At 44.5% G+C, this 19,466-nt stretch overlaps 1 protein-coding gene across 1 annotated transcript; it reads right to left on the reverse strand.

Moving 5' to 3' along the window:
* Nucleotides 1-1,460: 1,460 nt before the first annotated feature.
* LBH (LBH regulator of WNT signaling pathway) lies at nucleotides 1,461-16,326 on the reverse strand. The gene is made up of 3 exons (XM_065401099.1): nucleotides 16,115-16,326; nucleotides 13,070-13,172; nucleotides 1,461-1,915 (listed from the first exon to the last, which is right to left on the reverse strand). The coding sequence occupies exons 1-3, from the start codon at nucleotides 16,138-16,140 to the stop codon at nucleotides 1,718-1,720; spliced, it is 327 nt and encodes a 108-aa protein (XP_065257171.1). The 5' UTR covers nucleotides 16,141-16,326; the 3' UTR covers nucleotides 1,461-1,717.
* Between the last annotated feature and the right edge of the window lie 3,140 nt (nucleotides 16,327-19,466).

Here is a 19,466-nt window from a genome sequence, read left to right on the forward strand (position 1 = left end):
GATTTTTTTTAATTGAACCAGTTATTAGTAGACAGGATGCATTGGGTTTTATCATAAGGTCTGGTTAAGGCCTTAACATTTGTCTTTCTTCCTTTAGTGTCTCCAGACTTGTTTTAAGGTGGAAACTACCAGCACTTTATTCTTAGACCTGTCAGCTCCTCAACCGATGCCTTGGGCCCCTTTGGGGCTTTTCCATAAAGTTGCTGGATTGCCACTTTCCACAAAAGTGGCAACTCAACCTACCTTGCAATCAGTTCCCCTTGTAGACAAAGGTCAGGTAGGACAGAGAGAGAACTCAGCACTGAACAAGTTGCATGGGATACCTTAGACCTTACAAACCATCTTGCCCTACTAATACTTTGTTACAATCAGAAGCACATCCTCTTGCCCAGAACACTCAAAAGCCATGAAATACTGTCTGAAGAGAGGCATCATTTCCCTGCCCCCATCTTATCTTTTCAAGTCAGCCATTTGATTTAGGACTGCCTCTTTGATTTCAGTTTTGGCAACATTCTTCTGACTTTGTTGCATGTGGGAATTTTCAATTTCATCCATTTTTAAGCAGATGATTTCTGCAAGCATCTTGGTCTGCCAGCATTGCTAGGTCTTGGAGCTCTGGTAAAGCACTGCTGCTAACAAAGAAAACCCAAATCTAACAGTTCCCTGCAGATTCTCCCCATGCCCCTCTACTAAGCCAGTTTTGATCAGACGGTTGACCCAGCATGTTTGAGATGGAAACCATGCAGCCCCAGAATCATCTAGAAGGCAGGTGGCCCCTGCACCTTGCAAGCTTTATGCACTGTAATGAGTTTTGTTTTACTACAGCAGTCTCAGCTAGCAGCAGAGAAACATCCTAACCACTTCTAGAACAAGATCTCAGGTAGATTTAGACATTACATGAAATTTCTTTGTTACCTCATGCTAATCATCTGCAAGATAAACAAGGACCTTGCAAAATAGATGGAGAGTAGCAGCAGAACACACTGACCCTGCCAACTGAGCTGTTCAGCATTACAAGGTTTAAATGCAGACAGAGAAAGAGAAGGCAAGAAAACATCTTCTGGGCAAAGACTGGGAACAGGTTTGATAGGTAACGCAAGAAATCCATTACTCCTACACATGCTTGTGTAACTTCAGGAGATGTGCAACTGGGGAATGACTACAAGCCCCTTTGCCTCTCTATGCCACCCAGCAATTATGTCAGCAGAGCATCCATTTGTGACATGTCACCACACATTTCCCCTCCACTCCAGATACACAAACAGAAGCTTATAAGAAAGGAAAATTTGAGAGATGAAGACTAGGCTCATGCTTTTGTAGCCAGAGGCAGTTCCTTGCTCAACACTGCTTACATTTCTCTTTATTCCCACACTCCCCACCACTCATTAAACAGCCTTCCTTGTTCACCATCCACCAAGGGCCTTGGAATTTCTCTGCCGCCTCTCAGTCTTAAAAAAAATAAAAAATAAAAAAGTCAGATAGTGATCTTGAGAACAGCAAACATTTTTCTCTGCATGACTTCCTTCCTCAGAAGGTCTGGAGAGTCTGTCACATCGAGGGCTTCAGTTCTCGATACAGAGAATACGAAAAAACCTAAGATCTTGCAGGTGCAAAATTGAACTTGTCTGTCTTTTTTCTTAAGAAAAAAAGACCTTCAGAACAGGTGTGGCTCTTCCCTCAAGACAATACAATCCCTTGTATTTTCTTCAGCTGCCATTTATTGCTCTTTGTTCTCTTTCTTTGCCTCTTCACAGTTTTCTTCTTCCTCCTCCTCCTCCTCCTGGACAAGGAATTCCTCAGGTGGCCATCTCAGCTCACCACTCTCCACATCCCCCTCTGTTGGCTCCACCACAATGGAAGGCAGGCGGTCCTTCAGCTTACAGTAACGGTCAAAGTCTGAGGGGTCAGGAAAAATCTGAAACAAAAAAAGGAGTACCTCCATTAGAAAGAATATTTTAGTGTTTTGATATTGGCTAGCAGCTTACAGAGCATCACAACTATCAAGAGCCAAATCTCAAGAGGTCTGGTTCCAAGGGACAGAGTCAACCATAAATGAAGTTCTGCAAGTTCAGGAGTTTTCAGGAAAACTCATGAACCAGGCTGGGACCTGAAGCACCAGAATACTGCCAAAAAAATAAACAAATACCAAAAGAAGTGGGTGGGGGCAGCTATCTAAAGGATTCCAAAACTGACAGGCTGCTGGAATAAAGTTCAAGATGGACATCTCTATGCTTTCAGACAGACACTTATATCAACTAAGCCTCCCAGAGATTCACTGCTTACCACCAATGCTCATGAATTTGCAGACAGAGCTAAAAATCTTGCTATGAGAATCTGATGTCTGCATTTCCTGCTTTTGGTCAGGCCAGAAATATTTTGAAAACAGGCTCACTATTTTAGCTCTTCTGCTTCTTGGTCTTTTTGCCTCAAGGGTTTGGACCAGCAATCTAAGCCTGTTTTCTTGTTCTGAGTCAACATGGAGAAAGTGGCTCTTTACACGGTTACCTTTACATTTCAATCAGAGAACATTTCCAGGATTAGGGGACAGTATGCAGGAGTCATGGGATGAAATTTAAAGGCTAGAGTGCAGTGACATGCAAATGAGTAATAAACTATTCCTGAAAATGGGTTTGTTTTTTCAGATTATCCTATAATGCTAGTATTTTCTATTGCACTGAAAGTTCCTTAGATGCATTTCCTAAAGTGGACCTGCTGCCATCTTCCATCTGGATGCCACCCTTTGATAACCCCAGCAGACCACTCAAGCCCAAACACTGGTGCCATTGTGGTAGGAGAATGCTGGAGATGGGAGAACGCCCAGATGGTTTTCTAGAGCAGACTACACGGTTAGTGCTAGATGTCAATCCAGAAACTCAATCCAGGAAAAGCACCTTGCTTTTGTAGTAGTGTGTTGCAGGAGTACTTGTAGTTATGAGACCAAATGCCACGTTTACTGAACCTTCAAAGCAGGAGAGGCAAGAAAGTACTATTGCTTGTGAGCAATGCAGTGCAATTATTGTGGGTTACCAACGGACGGTCTTTAATAAACCCCAGTTCACACAGACAAGAATTTGTAGTAGGGGGGGGGAAAAGGGACAACTGCCAACTCTGATTATCCAGTGATAATTAAGCAATTAACCATTTATCAAAAATTCCTGTCCTGTTTACAAGACTAAGCATTTACCTGGGCATCATTAAATATAAAACGTAGTCTTCAAAATGCGAGAAGGCAGTCACGACTGCTACTCCATTTTCCTGAGGCTTGCAGAGGAGACAAGAGTAGCGCCTCATTTAGACAGCAGTGCCTACATTTTCAGAAGCATCCACTAGTTTGGAATGCCTCAGTTTGAGAGGCAAGGCCTGTTTTTTTTTTAAAAATAGGCGCTGAGCACTTGCAGTTCCAGTTGTAGTAGCAGATGCTCAAGTCAGAAGCCTGAGGTGTTTCATGTGAGTTTGGGAACAGCCTTCCAGGAGGAGCAAACAACCTAATTTTAAGATGGAGCTTGATAAATTTATGAAAGGGACTATATGATGGCGTTGCCTACAATGGAAGGGGACTGGACAAAATGATCCAACAAGTCCCCCTCCAGTCCTGTGCTGGGCACCCACACCCAGTAGACACTCTTCGAAAATTTGGCCTAACCTCTTCAACGGAGCTACTAGAGATATGCTGTAATATGGCAGTCAATTAACCCCCTCTGCAGATCAGTTTCCATTGAGTGTTCTGTGATTCACTGCCAGGACTCAATAGCCAAAGGAAAGCATAGTTCAGATGCATCTTTGAATACTCAGGGTTTCACAGGCTTTAGCTGTGTTGTTCTTTAGATAATGGAAGACTTTTTGGGACCTAATCCCAAGTTCCTGCCAGTTTAGTAGCAGTTAAATGGCTACTAAGAAGGGAGGGAGAGGAGAGACTAACTTTGGGAGACGATACTGCAGTAACAGCCTCAGTATGGCCATTAGAGACTCCCAGTCAGGGATGGATCAAAACAAAAAGCCACATTTCAGACAGGCAGCCTAGGCTAGTGGTAGGCAGCAAGGCAGAGGGGTGTCTAATTCCAGCTCTCCCACACCACTCCAGGGCACCTTAGCCAGGTCCTTCAGCTGCACTGCTAGGAAGCTAAGAGGAGTCCAGTATGGACAAGGCCTATGAATGCTGTGACATTAACAGGGGTGTTACAGTTTGTGCTATTTGCTATTACTCATTCCCAGAGCAAGCCATACAGTAACTGGGTCTCATACGATTTAGTGGCTTCAGCCAGGCCAATCCCAGACACCCAGTCCATTGCTTAAGAGCTGTAGACAGAACTGAACTTTCAGTATTAACTCCCCAGACTTGGGATACAGAGAACCTTGACATTGTATTGTTTAAGAGGGCTGCAATGGAAAGAAAGCGAATTATAGTAGGCTATATATGCTGATAATGCCACTAAAAGAGCCTACATTGTAGGAAAACAGTTTAATTATTATACTGCTAACCTTTGGCTGCTATCATTTTAGCTGCATTAGGTCAAATGGAGTAGTTTTGAAAATAGACTGACAGATTGGTTCTCAGAAGCCAAGGAGCTAGTCATTTCCTCACAAACAAATATCCCCAAACGTGGTGTTTAGCTTTATTTTTTTACTAGCACAATCTTATCTTGAACAGCTGCACGAGAGGCTGAACCTAAGGAGGTCAAGCTTTTTTTCCACTAAGTCATGCTTTTTAATCAGAGGCAGCATTAAAAAAAAAAAAAAAAAAAAAGGAGATGTCACAATTACCCTTTCCAAGGGTGTGGACAGTCAATGGAAAAAAAAAAAAAAAGTATGAAGCCAGATTTCCTAGCATATGACAGATAGTTCCCACAATAAGGGCAGCAAGCAAGGCTAAGGAAAAAGTTTGTCATAATAAGACTGCCATTTACATTCAGGGAACAGGTCAGGTAAATTACCCCATGCAATCTGACCCCTATCCACTCCAAAACAAGAGGCAGATTCCCAGTCACTATACAGAAGAGACGAATCACTCCTTTACCCACCCTCCTCAGCCTGATTTCTCTGTATAATCTGAAATGCAGCATAGATAGAAATGCCTGAGGGATATCCCCCTCCAGAGCAGGAATTGGAAACAAAGGGAAATCTGCACTCACATAACCCACTGCAGGGTTTACATTGCGCTCATGGCACTCAAAATCCTGTCCTGGAATGCAGTGTGAATACTCATACAGTATAGATATTAAAGCTTGTAGTTACATGCTTCACTAGAGAGTCTTGGAGTTAAAGAGCTAAGATCAGTGTGGGACAGGAGCTTTTGGCACCTTCTAACAGCCAAGAACGCTACAGAAGAGCGTTTATGATGGGCTAACTTGCCCCTGCCATCTACATATGGCATACAACTTTGAATATGTAATCACAGCAACTGCGGTCACTGAATCACTGCTTTAGAAGCCAAGGCCCGTCTAAGCTTTATGCAAAGAGCTCTGTGACACATCTTTGCAGGCTGCAGAGGGCAAGGAATAGGTTTGCTGCCCTAACTATGACATGCAGCATACTTAGCCTGGATTTGAGAAGCAGGGCCGGCTCCAGGGTTTTGGCTGCCCCAGGCAGCCAAACTAAAAAAAAAAGCCGCGATCGCGATCTGTGGTGGCAATTTGGCGGGAGGTCCTTCGCTCCGAGCAGGAGTGAGGGACCGTCCGCCGAATTGCCGCCGAACAGCTGGACGTGCCGCCCCTCTCTGAAGTGGCCGCCCCAAGCACCTGCTTGGTAAGCTGGTGCCTGGAGCCGGCCCTGTTGAGAAGGCAGTGGTTGACAAGCTTTGTTCAGAGATCTTCTGGCAATCCCATTCCATTCCGCAGTAGATTCAGCTCCAGCTCAGGTACACGCAAACCTGAGTTCTCACCTTTCGCCTAGAAGGTGAACTGAAAGGCAATACCAGAAATTGAAGCCCCAAACTGAAGGTCATCCACGTATATCTCCATGCCAGGTGACCCAAAAGTGACTTCTAGATTGAGAGCTTGGCACCGAGAATGGAAAATATTTAACACCCCTGGAAAGGTGGATGGTGCCAGAGCCCTTTCCCAGTACCCCAGAGCAGACGAGCTTTGCCATAATTAAACTAACCTTTGGCTGCTAGCTTCTTGCAGTTCTCCTGCACAAAGCTGAGAAATGCTAATAAGGAAACCAGATACTACTGGACAGTGAGATGCAGTGTAGTTAACTGTACACGATAGGCTAATTATTGTCAGTACAAAACGAGACAGCAGTAGCACGAACATCCTGCTTTCTGGGAGGGGGATGGGAGACTTGGAAGGATCACAACATTAGATACAGAGGACCATATTCCAGTCAAAGCTGCACTGGTGTAAATCCAGAGCAACATCCATTGACTTAAAGGAAGTTAACTTCAAATTGACTCTGGTGTAACAGATCAGACTCCAGCCCTGGGTTCTTTTCTTCCCCAGACACCCAGAAAATTGCTGTAAGTAATACTGCACTGGTGGGAGAATAAGAAATACGTATTCCAGATACGAAAGATATTCCCAAATGAAGCCAGTTGTTGCCTTGGACAGAGCCCTACATGCCTAACCACCTAGGTCATTGTTTCAGTATTGACACAAGTTCTAGGAAACTTATGTTCTGACATTGGTACTTTAGACTGGGTTTTCTGCTATGACAGTAGTACAGGATATCCCACTGGATGCAGACTGATGGAATTCAAAGGTGCTTTAGCCTCTTTAGTACTCAAAATGTACCTGTATAGAGACAGCATACAGATACTACCATCCTTAGAGGTCGAGTCATGATACTAGAAGCTAGAGGTTCTTGAAGAAGCCCGAGACCAACTTCATCTTATTTCAGACCTGAATGGAGGGTTGTCAAGGGGAAAAAAAGTTAACAACCCACTCCCACCCCCAGAAGCAGAACACAATACCCTTCCAAGAGGCAGGATGAAAGGTCACATTAAAGAGAAAGATAATCCAGAGGGGCATGTCAGTGGTAAGAAATGCTGGGGCACCAGTTACTACCATGTCTACTCAGGATAGCGTAGACAAGTGTTCAGACTGATGAAAAGTGGTAAGGAAAGCAGTGTGTGTGCGCGACATTTCCAGTCAGGATAACGGATCTTCCCTTACAAAAGTTGCATAGGAGAGGGTAAGAAATTCTACATGGAGGTCTTGTGATCAGATGGTCCCTTTATCATCCTGGGTTTCAGTTTAATGCGGTTCCTTGGTTTACAATAAAGATAGTTATCTTTAGTCCTAATAATTCCATCTCTATCCTTTTTAGCTCGGATCACATTCATTAACATTTGAAGCACTATTGTGCTCCTAGGCCTAAGCATTTAGCCTGATCTATGCACTAGACATGTGTCAGCACATGCCAGTGCAACTAACTTCCTGAGCCACTGTCTGTAATGTGCACATCTGGATTTGAGTAACAAGTGAAGTTATTTCATCCAGGCTTTCATTTTGTACAGTGGAATCACTTCAGAGGACAGTTTTACACAGCGCATAGATGTCAGTTCCAATGCAGGACTGCCTCAGTACAGATATGGCCCTCCTTACTTAAGTTAATATAAAGGCATCTTCTAAGTTACAAGAGGTGAATATGAAGGCATACTAAGTTCCCCATTAGCCATCAGGTTGGCAACACATGCATCTTTGTCCATGGGTTACAATCTCTCATGTCTGAATCGTTACACATCAGGTTTCAGCAACATCAGTTCAACTCCACTGAAGTCAGTGGAGTTACTCTGGATTTACAGATCGGCATGTTACTCCCTATATGGAATTAGTTAGCAACACCCAATATTGTCTTTTCCTATTGAAAAAAATCAACTTTGTTCCAGCAGAACAAAAAAAGAGGAGCTGGCTTCATGGGCAGATGATGCTGTGAGACGTCTTAGTCTCAAGGAGGGGAGGAAACCTCCAAGTTTCTGCCACGTGTGTGAGGGTTACACATGTCAGACAGATCAGATCCCTAGCCAGTGCTAGGATCCCAGCATGAGAATACCATGATTGAGGGGTTTGAGCTTCCCAGGCCCACCACAGCAGGGCTGATGTGACTAAGCCAGCTCAGTCATTGCATGCCTATCCCATTTAGAAATAAATCAGTCACCTGTCCAGGGCGGTTAGTCCACAGGAAAGAGCTCTTGGCTCAGAGTCTTTCATACACTGCTTGCTCAGTACAGCTGCCTCAGGCTTCATGATATTTTTACTGTGCTCAACCCCAGCTACCATTCCAAGAAATTAAGAGCGATTCAGGTCAAGGCACTGTTTTGACAACACTGCAGCAAAAATGATTAATTTAGTCTTGAGAGCCTTGTTCTCACCCACATCATTTGTGCTGCTGTGGAATGACATTAGAAGAAGGGGAGCCAGCAGAGAGGTGGCTAGGCGTTTTCAGATAACAGGCCTCTCTCAGGGCTGGGGGGGGAGCGCGAAGAGAGGGAAAAAAATAAGGGGTCACCATACATTAGCTCCAACTGGCTATGAAGAGACAGGACTTGCACAAGGCTGACGGACTGGAAATGAATGAAACTTTTCATGTGCACATTTGTCTCTGTAGGAGGGGCATCTTGCTCCATCAGCTGCATTTGAATGAATTACTGTGTTAATGTTCCCATAGGAATTATGGGACAGCCATTAGAGATCCAAAAATAGCTCTTCACTGCAGTCACAAGACCCAGTCTGACTTCATTTTTTCAGATCTATTTTGTCCAGGCTTCCCATAGGATACACTTTTATTGTGCCAGACTCCTGCTCGGCTTTCACCATCTGCTTCTATTTTGGCCCTTCAAACCTGGCGGCTGAGCCATCTTCCTGGGAGCTAACAGAGCAGCCTTGGTTGTAGGTACTGTATTAATAAAAGCTTTGTCCAACAAGGAAAGAGTTTTAAGTGCATTAGCTTAAACTCTCCAAGGCCTGGTCCACACTACCCCCCCACTTCGGACTAAGGTACGCAAATTCAGCTACGTTAATAACGTAGCTGAATTCGAAGTACCTTAGTCCGAACTTACCGCGGGTCCAGACGCGGCAGGCAGGCTCCCCCGTCGATGCCGCGTACTCCTCTCGCTGAGCTGGAGTACCGGCGTCGATGGCGAGCACTTCCGGGGTCAATCCGGGATCGATTTATCGCGTCTAGACAAGACGCGATAAATCGATCCCAGAACATCGATTGCCTGCCGTCGGACCGAGAGGTAAGTGTAGACGTACCCCAAGACTGTCTATTGGTTGCATTTAAGTATAGTTCCATGCTAGCTATCATTAAAGCTAATGAACAGAAAGTTGAGGGTTGAGATGTGTTTGTGTACATAAAATTGCATACAAATTGAGAATTTAGGCCAATGTGAGTACAACAGCACATGCAAAGTAGGTACAGTATATAGACTTCTGCAAAAAGAATGCTTGCCTCAACCTTCTAGAAGTCAAGCCTTCACATTGGTACTTTAAGAGCAAACGTACCGTGATACATTCATTTTCCTGACATGCACTGGACTCATGAGGTACATGAGTTTAGTTGAATATCTAGACAGAACTGATAGTCTATTGCCAGGAGTAGGAAGACATCAGTGTTTTAAGTTTACAGAGCACAACAGCTGGTGGGGGACAGAGGCAGGAAGCTTACAATAAAGTTTAGAAATCACTGGTTAATCTTTCCTGCAAAGTTCTGCTGAACTCTGTTTACATTCTCTTAGTACAGAGCCTTTTATAGCTGGATATCCAGACTGTTTTCCAGTGATCATGAGAGCATTTCAAAACAGAGCTGAGTACCAAATCTATGCTCACTTACTTTAGGACGGAGGTTTTGATTTAAGGGCACTAAAACCTTGCAAGTTAGTTCATGAGCTTTCTACAGTTAAGGGCCACCTTCTGAAGAACAGTCCCCTTCTAGGAAGATGATCCAACTAGGGACCAGTTCGAATGCTCAGGGATCTAGAGACCCATGGTTAGATTTAAAATTTCATGTCAAGCTCATCTCCACCACAATCCAAAACTAAGTTGAACATTGGTACAGAAGAGTCATGTTGAAATTAAGGGACTGCCTGTCCACTGTCCAAGAAAATACTATTAAAGCAACAGAGTTCCAATTCTGGTTTTACAAGTCCTTGCCTCTTATGTCCAAGTGCTGTGGTTCTTGTAATTGGAATTCAACTCTGCAGGACAGGTAGAAGATTTTATAGCTTAGAACAATGTGGCTTGTATTGCAGGAGCATTCATGCTTCATTAGCTCTGTCCACTTGTAAAATACTAAGCTCAGGCACTCAATAGACTAGTGTACAATTTCCCATATAGAAAATCTTTCACAATCAGCAGGAGGGGTGGGTCAGCAGTGCCAGTCACAGAAAGCAGTAAGCTAGTGGTTTTGTTTGCATCCTGTTAGGGGGGTTTCCGCTTTCAGTCTCAGTGTTTGATTTTACTTTAAACTGTACAAGGCTGTTTAATTTTCTATCACTGTTCATATTTAGTAATCCATACCACAATACGACAAATAGTTTCCATCCCAGTGCATTAATGGGAGGACTACAGTCTAGACCTTCATTCCCCACTGTAGCCCAATTTACAGGCAATGTAAACAAGTGTCCTTCTTTGTACAGTGTTCATATAACAATTTGCTTCTGAAGATTAGCCACATGCTGGCAGTGTCCTACTAAAAAGGTGACCACCCACTTCTTTCACTCCACCCAGCCATCCAAAGACTGTAGGCTAACAGAAGGAGAAAGTAGCTTCTTACAGTCAACTAGGCTGTCAGTTAGGCCAAGCAAGTGTAGACAGAACAATAAGAAGCTTGCGGGTATTTGAATAGGACCAGACCCACTACAGAGAAGCAAGAGCTCCGAGAGCCAATAACACTTGGCAGATACAGTAATTTGCAAAACTTAGTACTAAATGCAACTTGCAAATGTTAATGGAACTCCCAGCAACCTGAATGCTGCAACCAACCAGTTTGCCCTCCAATGTTAGGGTCTAAACAAACACATTTACTGCAGGTCTGCACTACAAACCTGCATCGGCTGATGCAGCGCTTCTGATGAAGACACTCTAAGTTGACAGGAGATTGCTCTCCAGTCAGCTTAATGCCAACTCCGCAAGAGGCAGTAGCTATGTCGATGGGAGAAGCTCTCCTGCTGAGACAATCCTGTCTATATGGGAGTTAGGTCGGTATAAAGGACATCACTCAAGGGTGTGGTTTTTTTCACACCCTGGAGCCACAGTTATACTGAAATAAGTGTGGAGTGTAGACCTGGTCCTAGTATCGCGAACGCTGGAAAAACCCAGCTCACGCAATATAGTTCGGACAAGCAGGGCACCTAGATTCTGACTAGTTCTCCAAAACCTGCAGATCTGTCCGGCCAGTTTAAGAGGAGCCTACAAGAAGGGAGTTATTGGCCCGACTGATTATATTGTGTTTCCTGCGGTGACCTATTAACACCATTATTGCAGTGGCTGGTTGTGCGCTTTCATGATGAAGCAGGGTTTGAGGACTCTTCTTGTTGAAGTGTACCCACTCTCTAGAAGCCCCAACTCACTCATGAGCATCCTTACAACCTTTAGAGCCACTCAAACAGCTATTTCACATGCAGCCATGTAATCAGAGCACAGCATGTGGAACCAGAGTTTTTTGGATCGAATACACCACATTTTCCCTGTCCAGAGGGTTGGTTTAGGTTGGATCTAACATGTTGATGCACTCTTTATGCTAGTATATTTAAGGCCCTTTTAAAGAGCTAGGCGTGCAACGGTGCACCAATTTGCATGCATACTTAAAACCTACACATACAGTTGCTGTAATAGCATCTGCAAGTGGAAATTAGATATAGATATAGATATAGATAATAAAAATAAAATAAAAACTGCCCTGTTCTGCACAGATCAGGCAACACTTGCATGCACAAGTTCTCATATCAGACTTTAATAGTAAGTCTCCCACAGGGTAGTTAAAGGGTGGAAATCTCAATTTGAGAGGACTAGGAAGGTACAATTACTCAAATGCTCATTCTTTGCACATCTCAGGTGATGTAGAAAATAGATTGAGACAAGCATTGAAATGTTGGTCAATCAACAGGCAAATATCAAAAGACATACAACAGCTCTCCACATCCAGCAATATTGTTTTAATGGCCCATATATCAGAGCTAGTCACTAGAGCCGGTTGAAAGTTTTGTCAAAAGTTTCTCATCTGAAGATGCTGCTTAAGCTGAACCAAAACATTTTGCAAAATTATATCAATTTTGATGAAAAACTTTGTTTTGAAAAAACACAAACATTTTCAGAAACAGTGAAACACAATGTTATTTTTGGAAAGAAAGTTTAGATTTTCCATAGCAAAGTAGTTTCATTTTAAAAATTTGCTTTATTTTAAAAAATAATTTAGAACCCTGTCATTTGGAGGGTGTTAAAAAAAAAAACCACAAACACACATATCACAAACACTTTACTATTTTAGCTTTTGCAATTTTTGTGGGATTGGAAAAAAAAATCCAGTTTCTAACTAATTCCACTAACCGGTCATTTTAAGTTATATCCTCCTACCAAAGGTTCTTCAAGTGCCAGAAGCTTATACCACTGAGTATTAAGATTAAGGTTTTGTGGGGAGAATGGGGAAATAGACTGTCTCATATGGCACATGGGAAACAGTTTAAAATAGCCTGATTTGCACAGTATAAACAAAGAATTATCTTAAAAGACTGAAGTGCCACAAACAACTCCTCCCATCTGCTCTAGGCAGACTGCTTGTGGGCCAAGTTGCAGATCTGTCAAAAGAAACTCCAGGGTTAGATTGTCCACTAGGGCTAACTTCCCCCTGGCATAGCCCCTCCCCAAGAATGCTACATGATCAGGATTATGTAAAAAACCAAACAAACAGAGAGGTACTTGGTTAATACAATCAGATCTTAAGATGGAAATTAAATTTAGACAAATTGCTCCTGCCAAGCCAACATTCTAGACCATTGACTTGTTCTCACTACAGCAAGATTTATAAGCTCAGATTATGGAAAGGCTAGAAATTTGCAACCTAGCTTGGACAGTTCCATAGTTGACTATTACCTAACCAGCCAACTATGCTGTCTGGTCAACAGAAAGCTTACCTGATATGATAGGCCATCCTTGCGGGGGCTTAGCCCAATTTCATCCATAGATGTAGTATTCATCATCACCTCAGTCATTTCAGCTGATCTCAGATAATCAGGGCTGGAAACAAAGAAAGATACTTTTTCAGCTCTCATGGAGCCATTAGATCACTACGGTCCTTGAACAAGATTATGTGGTATCTAAAAACTAAAGCTTTATACGGCTGCAGAGCTAGTCACAGATAAGAACCGAAATGCTAAACCACTAAATCCTATTTCTGTTCTTCCCCCATCCCCTTCTTTGTAAGGGAAGCAAAAATTATTCCCCTAAAGAATCAGTACGTGATATCATGCACCCAAAAAGTAGTTTGCAGGATCTCACTTTGAGCAACACAGGATTTCACCAAGATTGATTAAAATTTTACTCCACTTCCTCCAACCCCACACCAAGCACTAGCACTGACTGTCCCTCCCCCCCCAGCTTTAAAAACTAATCAGTTTTAACTCCTACGACTTATTTTACTACCTCAGGGATTTCCACACCAGTTGAGTAGGAGATATGCCAATTGTAGCTCTGCTTTTGCAGTCGTAATGAAGTTTCCAGCTCGACAATTTGAGAAAGTGAAGTTGATTTTCACAGCTTGTAGTTCCTCTATTTTACATTATGCTATTACTTAAGCCTATTTATAACCACAGTACTTTGTATTTGCACACACAAGCCAACTCACATTTGTCACCAAAATATTGACCATCTGTTGCACCTTGCTCCTATGAAGTCACTTGAGACCAGTTCACATTGCCCTCCTAATGCCACTCCAGCTTACTATGCATGAAACAGCACAATGAGGGCTTTCAAAAGCATCCCAAAGCACAAGATACACAGGTAACAGATATATAATGATAAGCACAGACAAAGGCTTTGTTTACAGTGGCAAAGTGAGACCATATGATGCACCAGCTCTTATAAGCAGCAGCGGTGGAAGCTGTAGCATTAGAATTGACACATGTTTCATTATGTCAGATACCCAACTCAGGCATAACAACTTGTGGAGCCGCATCATTGTCTGTGTCACCTATCAGGTAACTGGCAGAGAGTTGGAAAAAGAGAGTGTACTTTTCCAAGCTCTCACTAAGTGGTACATCAAGAACCTTGCTGATGGGAGATCTCTGAAAGTGCATTTCAGTTTAGTATACAAACTCCCTAGCCTAAGCTAATAGTAGTTTATGTACTTCCTACCCTCTGCTGCAACATACCAGTCCCGGGAGTGAGAAGTTACATTGAGCCATTTGTTTGATGAGCTGGAGCTCTCTATTTTCCAACTCTAGATGGGTTAAAAGGATACTAGTACATCAGCACAGGATTAGGACTGTCTTAAATTGTACTAAAACAAAAACACAACACAACATTTGCCTGCAACCATCCCCCAAAAGCGTTTGCAATCCAAACTATTGCATGAGCTACAGAGTCTATTTTCATCAAGGGAATCGAAATAAAGGAAGTGAACAAGAATGTTGTTGAAGTGTAGTCAGATGTTTAGATCGCTCAGCTCTAATAATACAAGGTATTAACAGGGGAGGAAGGCTGCTTAATCCAGTGTCCTTTTACAACTCCCAGAAGCAACATTAAGGATATTAAACAGGGTGATTTTTAATTTGGAAAGAAAGGTTGGAGGTGCAGCGTAAGTTCCAGTGTTATAACCTGAGCAACGCTTCTATAATTCAGCCCAAATGGAAGATAAGCAAGAAAGTCATAAGCAACTGAAAAGAGGGGTTTTAGGACCTCAACTTTAGCTGCCCCATGGCTACCTGGCATTAGTAAGACAAAGGTGACAAGCTCACCGAAGTTCCCAAGCAATCTACTTTAGCATGTAGCTCTAGTCCAGGGCTATTCAGATTTCAGGCCTCAGATGGACTTGCACACATTGTTCAAAGGATGCACTTGAAAAGGAGTGTACAGGCAATAAGGGAGCCTGGCCCAGCCTGTGCCCACCGTTATATAGGTGTAAATCCAGAGGAACGGGCAGTGATGCCAATGGGCTAAATTCATCCCAGGAGTAACTGCTGAATTCAGTTGCTTACTCGGATATAACTGAGCACAATCTGGCCTTCTGAATTTATTAGGGTAGGAGTGGGGGGAGGATGCAGGGCAACGGGAAGGCTGCTACACCGTCTCCCTAGGGAAGGAAGTTGGGGTTAGGATAAGCAGCTGCAGCCAAGCTGTTTGCCTTGTCAGTTTCCCCAGCTGACCTGATCGCCTCTGCCTTGGCTGCTGGTCCCAGCGCCTGATGTTGCCCAGGCTCAGCGCAAGAAGGATGGTAACCGGGTGCGAGATTGCAAACCGCCTAGCAAGTTCCAGCTGCTCGGCAAACACACCCGGAAAGTATTTCCGCCTGCCTTCCCCGGCATGATCCCTGCACAGTCCCGCCCGCTCTCTTCTCCCAAGCCAGGGAGAGGATAAAGAGGCGCTTGCGAGTCACCGCAAGGGGGGAGGGAGGTGAAAGGATGGGACACTGCAGCCGCTACAGCATGCGATCAACGGCAGCCAGATCGCTTCTGCAACACCCCTTCCCCTCCAACTCGCCAGCGGGGCTCAGGCCACTGCTAGCGCCGGTTGCAGCTTCTCCAGGGCAGCCTCACAGACTCCCAAGGTGAATAAAAACCCTCTCTCCGGCACAAGGCTTTGCAGCCCTGGCGGCAGCTCACGCATCCCCTCGCAAGTGGGCTTCCGAACCAACCCACCCGCCCCCCAAGCACAATCTCCAGGACCCACTAGATTTTCGTAACTGGGGCGGGTAGGTGAAGATCTGGGCACATTTTCTAGCAAATCTCCCCCAGCCCTTCTGCACGCTTTACTGCAGCCTCCAAGCTCACTTCCTTTGTTTCCATTCCCTCACACCTCCCCCCTCTCCCGTCACAACCTTGACTGTGACTTCTGCCTGCAAAGCCATTGCAGGACGAATATCACCCCCCCCCCCCTTCAAAAGTTACCCCAGGCACAACCAAAGCCTTAGCCAGCTCCCAGCCCGCCAACCGCCCCCGGGGAACCCGCAAGAGGGTACTCACCAGTGAATGGGAAAAAATACAGACATGAAGTCCTACCACAAAGGCTGACAAGCGTATTTGGGATGCAAAAACAGGGAGCGCGTAGCAAAGGGGCCCAGTGGCGTTCCCTGAGAGCAGTGCGAGATGGCCGGGGGCACAGCAGCCCAGCGGGGAGGCTACGCGCTGATCGGCTTTTAACCCACAAGACAAAAGACACGCTGCCACTACAGCCCTAAGCCGCACCAGCAACCCGGGAAGGCGCTTATATAGAGGAAGGGGCGTGGCTTTGCCCGGAGCGCCCGCCCCTCCCTTGGATGACGTCACCAAAATCATGAATGGTTTCGTGCTTCCAGCCCCCGGCGAGCAGCCACTCTGGGAGCCGGGCTGGCGAGCGCCGATTGGACACAGCTGGGCTTCGCTGCCATGGCATCATCGGGGCTCGGGCTGCTGCAGGTTGTTATCCAGCCCAGCTCTCACTTGGGACGCGACCGAGCCCCTCTTGCCTGGGCTGCGTTTCCAAGCGGGCGGTGGGTGTTTGGGTTTGCACAGAAATGAGAGATCAGGGCGGCTCCGCATTTGCTAAGTGCTTTGGTAGTGAGTCTGCATGAGACGTTTACACGCTCACTCCTTTTTTAAAAAAAAAAATCCCATTCATTGAAACTGTGACTGGCAGCACAGGCCCACGAGCTAGTCAAGCACAGCTCCCTCATCTCTGTCACATCCACCCGCCTGGCTCTCACCAGACTGAGCTGTTAGTACCAATCACAGCAGCCACTCCTCCCCCTTTCAGATTTCTGCCTTACTCCCCTGTTTTCTTTACCTTGCTGCCTCCAAGTGTACGCTGAAGAGAAGAGAGCACCATTGGTTTCTATTTTGGGCTGCCTAATCTGGATAGGAGCAAGGTTTAAAATAATCCATGGGAAGGTAGGAGGAGGAAGAGCTGCATGATCACAAATTGCCTTGCTGAGTTTTTGTTTTTTTCACCCTTGCTGTTTATGTTGGATCTTATTTTTAATGTGTTATGCTTCTTTGTTGGAGGGAGGAATAGTTTCTGGTGCTGGGTTTTTTCCACTCGACGTCAATGGCACTCCCTCACTCATACACACACACACACACACACACACACACACACACACACACACACACACACACACACACAAAGGTTGGGCCAGACTCTGCTCTCAGTTACCTGGGTATAAATCCACAGACGCTAATAGAGTTACTCTGCATTTACACCAGTGTGCTGAGAGTAGCATCTGCCCACTAGTTTCCAGTAGCAATGACTGTTTTTAGGTAACAGAAGTAACAAAAGTCTGAGGTAGGGTTGACACTCTGTCCTTAACACCTCATCTCACTTTAGCTGAAATTCACCCCCAAACAGAGGGCCATCATATTGCCTGTGCACCACTTAATCTCCCTCGAACCATAAATGGAGGAATTAAATGGGATTGAAGTGGCTCTACATGGGGTGAATTTTACCCCGAGTGCCTAGACACCACTATTTGCCTTATGTAAAACCACATATTGCTGGAGACCTCTGGGATGCTTAGGCAAATTGGGGTGAGATGAGAATACCGGGTGAGCCCTAACTTTGAATTTCCTTGCCGCTTTCAGGTTAAGTTAGAGAGATGCAGACATTGATCCATTGGGTTTCTCCCAGCTCCATTGACACTGCCTTCCCCGCACCTCCCAAAAAAAGAGACACAGAGAGAGAGAAACGATCTCTAACTGATCTCTCAAATCCTGTTGGGGAGGATTCTCTTGTTGGCGGATTACCTACAAGATAGACAGGGTATGCATGAGTGTCTGCTGCAGGCAAAGATTGATTTGTGAAACTTTTAACAGGAGGGCATTGAGCAGGAAACCACACAATGGTCTCAAAACTCCCAAATGAGGCAAATAATGCCAAGCCATATTTAGCAAACAAGAATACAACCACAGCAAAATACAGGAGGAGGGGGAAAATACATTGCCTGCCTGGGAAAATTATAGAAACATTAGAACAAGGTAACAGATAGTTTAGGTGAACGGGTAAATTTCCCCAACTTTCCTCTTAAAATTAAATCACTGGGGATGAAAGTCATCCCTGGGCAGAGTGCCCCAAAAGGCCTGTGTGCCTTAAAAATTTAATTTAAACCCTAAACTGTGTGCACAAACTAATCCCACACACTAAAAATCCTTAGGAAACAGCTGAGCAAAAATAAATCACAAGGGATACAGAGTAGCAGCTACTATGTGGGTCAAATCAGACGTAGATGCCTGCAAAGTACTACCATCAGTCATTGGTCAGGCTGGGCTGCTGAGACTACTGACTTATGCAACACGTTTTTACGGTTACCCTCCCTTCCTATCCTCCATCTCCCTGTCCATCTGCTTCAGGCTTTTTTATGTCTTCTTGTAATCCTGGAGCTCACAGCCTAGGGCAGGGACTGTCTTTATTTTACCTACTTGTACAACACCTAGCACTAGACTCTGATCCTCGAGTTGGTGCGTTAGTTGCTACCATAATACAAATAAGAAGGAAAGACAAAAAGAAAGTTGGTTCCTAAACAGCACTCACAAATATCACCTATGGAACTGTTTTGCCTGCAACAGGCACCCAGATACTGTGCTGACAACACCAGCTTGGTATAAATTCTCAGACAGGGAGCCAGCTTTGTGCCAGCAAAATGGGTAATTGTGTGCATAAATATGAATGGTGCTTGTAGTAGTTACCGATATTGCTCCTTCAGATACATGTTATGCAGGAAAAACAGCTGCTCATACAAAAGCTGAAGTAGGTATGTGTTAAACTCTAATCTTTGAAAGCTGAGTTTAAAACCAAATTTTGCCCCACCCATTCAACCCCCAAACCATAGGTGTGCATGTTTTCCACTGAGCCTGTCAAACAGCTGAATCGCCTAGTTTAATATTGTATAATGGGGAGGTGGTCTTTTTGCATCAGGAGCCATCAGTCTCTCCTTTGTGCCAGGTTAAAGTAAATCACAAGGACCTGATCAAACCATCCCAAACAGATTTAAGTTCTGGTGGGTGAAAAATCACCCCTGTGCAAAAGGGTAGCACTAGGCTTAACTTGATTAAATGGGACTTAAGCAGTGCATAGGCCTCATGCTGCCTGTCTCCACCGATGTTAATTTCACTCTGAAGTGAATATAATCAGTTTAACCTCCATCACCCCCCCAGAACATATGGACACCAGTGAAGGCCAGCAATAGGAATCCGACTGATTTCATGAACAATGAATAAGACTTTGGGCCGTTTGTTTCTTAAATGTTGGAGCCAGTGAGTTGAGCAGATAAGTAAAAAGGCAAACAGTTCTCTCCAGCAGAGCTAAAACAATCAAAAGGTCTGATCTGATTATGCAATCAGCGCA

This window comes from Emys orbicularis, chromosome 3 (genome assembly GCF_028017835.1).
Source record: "Emys orbicularis isolate rEmyOrb1 chromosome 3, rEmyOrb1.hap1, whole genome shotgun sequence".
In the NCBI taxonomy this organism is placed as follows: Eukaryota; Metazoa; Chordata; order Testudines; family Emydidae; genus Emys; species Emys orbicularis.

Bases quoted from the DNA above. Each gene is read 5' to 3' on its own strand.
- LBH (XM_065401099.1), bottom strand. From the start codon at position 16,140: ATGTCTGTATTTTTTCCCATTCACTG. The intron at 13,173-16,114 runs GTGAGTACCCTC...CTTTGTTTCCAG, and splicing joins GTATTTTTTCCCATTCACTG to CCCTGATTATCTGAGATCAG. The intron at 1,916-13,069 runs GTAAGCTTTCTG...TTTTTGTTTCAG, and splicing joins AGGATGGCCTATCATATCAG to ATTTTTCCTGACCCCTCAGA.